Genomic DNA, 2,261 nt, shown 5'->3' on the forward strand with positions numbered 1-2,261 from the left:
TACCCCAGCATATGATGTTCGTATACATCATAAAACAAACACAATATAGTTAGTAGAATCAGTCGTCTGACCATTCAATCCACATCACTAACAGCATAAGACCAACAGGTCATTTATTAGTTGGATAAGTTTTACTTGCATTTAACAGATTACAGTAAGTCACACCATTGCTTCATTAACTACTTAAAATTACCTAACAATATACATAAGATTGACAGTCAATGTTACTTGGACATACAGTTTATTTCATTTTAAGTACGCGTGTTAAAACTTAACACTATGACGTACACCTCTACATGAGTATGTACACTAGCACTTCAATTTGCAGTAAAAACATGGTAAAGGATTTCATATAAATCGCCGAATCTGACACTAGTAATTGAGATCAAGTAGCGTAGCCAGTAGTTCTACTAACTATAGCACCTCTTCATAGATGGGCAGCTTGTAAATCTCTTGACAAACCATTAATCTTCTTAGCTTTCTGCTTCTTTTGCTTCTTAGTCAACGATTTTTGCTTCATCAGTACCCTTTGAAGAACTTGCCTCACATCCCGGTTACCATAATCCTCTACACCATTTGCGGATGAATCATCAAAGAAAGCAGCATGAACAAGCCTTAATTTCTCCAAAGCTCTAGCTAGCACCCCATTTTCCTCGCCTTCATCCTCATTCAACTGAGACCAAGACAGCCGCGGAGGAGAAGCATCATGAACTTTATCCTCAGGACTTAAGTACGAAAAGTAATTATACGGGGTTATTTTCAACAAATTTGTCTTATGATCCTCCCACACGTCTTCATTATCATCCATTACCACTACAACGCGCTCATGTTCCAAGACAACATCCAAAAACTTCTTGTGCTTATCTAAGGCAACACAATCATCCCTCGAAACCACTCTCCAATTTTCAAAATACCTCCCATTGGGATCGAGCAATTTCGACATACTCCAAGCATAAAACTTACAGCCTAGAGTATATATCGTCATGTCAAACATCGTGCTCGCCTCTCTAAGAAAATCACGCACATACGGCCGTAATTTAGTCCACGAACCACCAGCTTGAAACAATGTACCTAATTCCCCTGGCAAATTATAATCAATTCCATATCTTTTCGTACGAACGAAATTCCTATCTTCGGGACTTAATTTGTACGTCTTTCGTGTATGAACAAGCGTATGATCCAAATCAAGAACTAAATGAAGCTTTCTTCGGGATAATAATCTTTGTAAATTGGTATCACGAATACGATTAATCTCTTTAAAACTTAGATTTAAATCAGGGTAAATATACCAAAAGGGTATGGTAGAAATTGTACCGTTAATTTCTTGGCCACATTTAGTGCACGTATATCGTATAAAAACAGGATGTGAGCATATTGTTGTATGATGATCATCAATGGTGTTGTTACTTTGAATTTCTGACGCAATTTCTTGGCCTAACAACGATGATAATAATTCGAGTGGAGAATTATTAATGCCTATTTCTTCGTCTAGTTGTTGTCCCTCCATGTTTGGACGATGACTCGATGAGGAGCCGTAAAGGTGGGTAGCTATATCGAATCTAATGGCGGGTATCGCTACGTGACTTAAGTCCGATCACTCCCTTAGGAATTTGAATTGATGTTTATGAATTTGTATTGATAGCTGATTTGTAATTTTTGGTAGATTGGTAAAAGTAAAACCCTAGAAATTTTCTATCAGGCTAACGAACTTGTTCAAGAAAGTTTCAAGTGGACCTTGATCTCCAAGGAAAAGAATTCGTTTGACTTTTTCTGTTAAGAATATGATTTGGAATTGAGGGTCTTACGGAGTATTATTTAAAGCTGACCTTGTTCACCACGGCAAGTCGGCAAGAGTTCGTTACAATATGGCCGCTCACTATATATTAGATGTGGATCTAGTCTCTATGATGGATAATTAAAAGAATTTTCAAAGTTGGAGAGACAAAAAAAAAAAAAAAAAAAAGGGTGTAATCTTTAAACCTTTAGCCCAATCTATTTATCATTTGGTGTCGAAAATAATGTAGCCTTTAGCCCAAACATCCAGCACATTAAATCCTGGATTTGCTAACGAAATATGAAAAGGATCATCACAACAATTCTACATAGGTATGTTTTTTATCAAATACAAGTATGTTCTTTCTGCCTTTTTTTCTATTTAACCGGGTGCATCATGCGCATAGTACACCGCATGGTGCACTCGGCCCTATTTTCAATTCTACACCCAATTACGACATTCATGCACCTTAAGTGTATCTTTAATA

The 2,261-nt window shown here is 36.8% G+C and overlaps 1 protein-coding gene across 1 annotated transcript; it reads right to left on the reverse strand.

The window, feature by feature from the left end:
• Window positions 1-427: 427 nt before the first annotated feature.
• Window positions 428-1,652, reverse strand: LOC145572500 (RNA polymerase II C-terminal domain phosphatase-like 4). The gene has a single exon (XM_081631471.1). It carries the CDS (start codon window positions 1,505-1,507, stop codon window positions 428-430), a length of 1,080 nt encoding a protein of 359 aa, XP_081487597.1. The 5' UTR covers window positions 1,508-1,652.
• Window positions 1,653-2,261: the final 609 nt, after the last annotated feature.

Source organism: Chenopodium album, chromosome 12 (genome assembly GCF_948465745.1).
Source record: "Chenopodium album chromosome 12, dcCheAlbu1.1, whole genome shotgun sequence".
In the NCBI taxonomy this organism is placed as follows: domain Eukaryota; kingdom Viridiplantae; phylum Streptophyta; class Magnoliopsida; order Caryophyllales; family Amaranthaceae; genus Chenopodium; species Chenopodium album.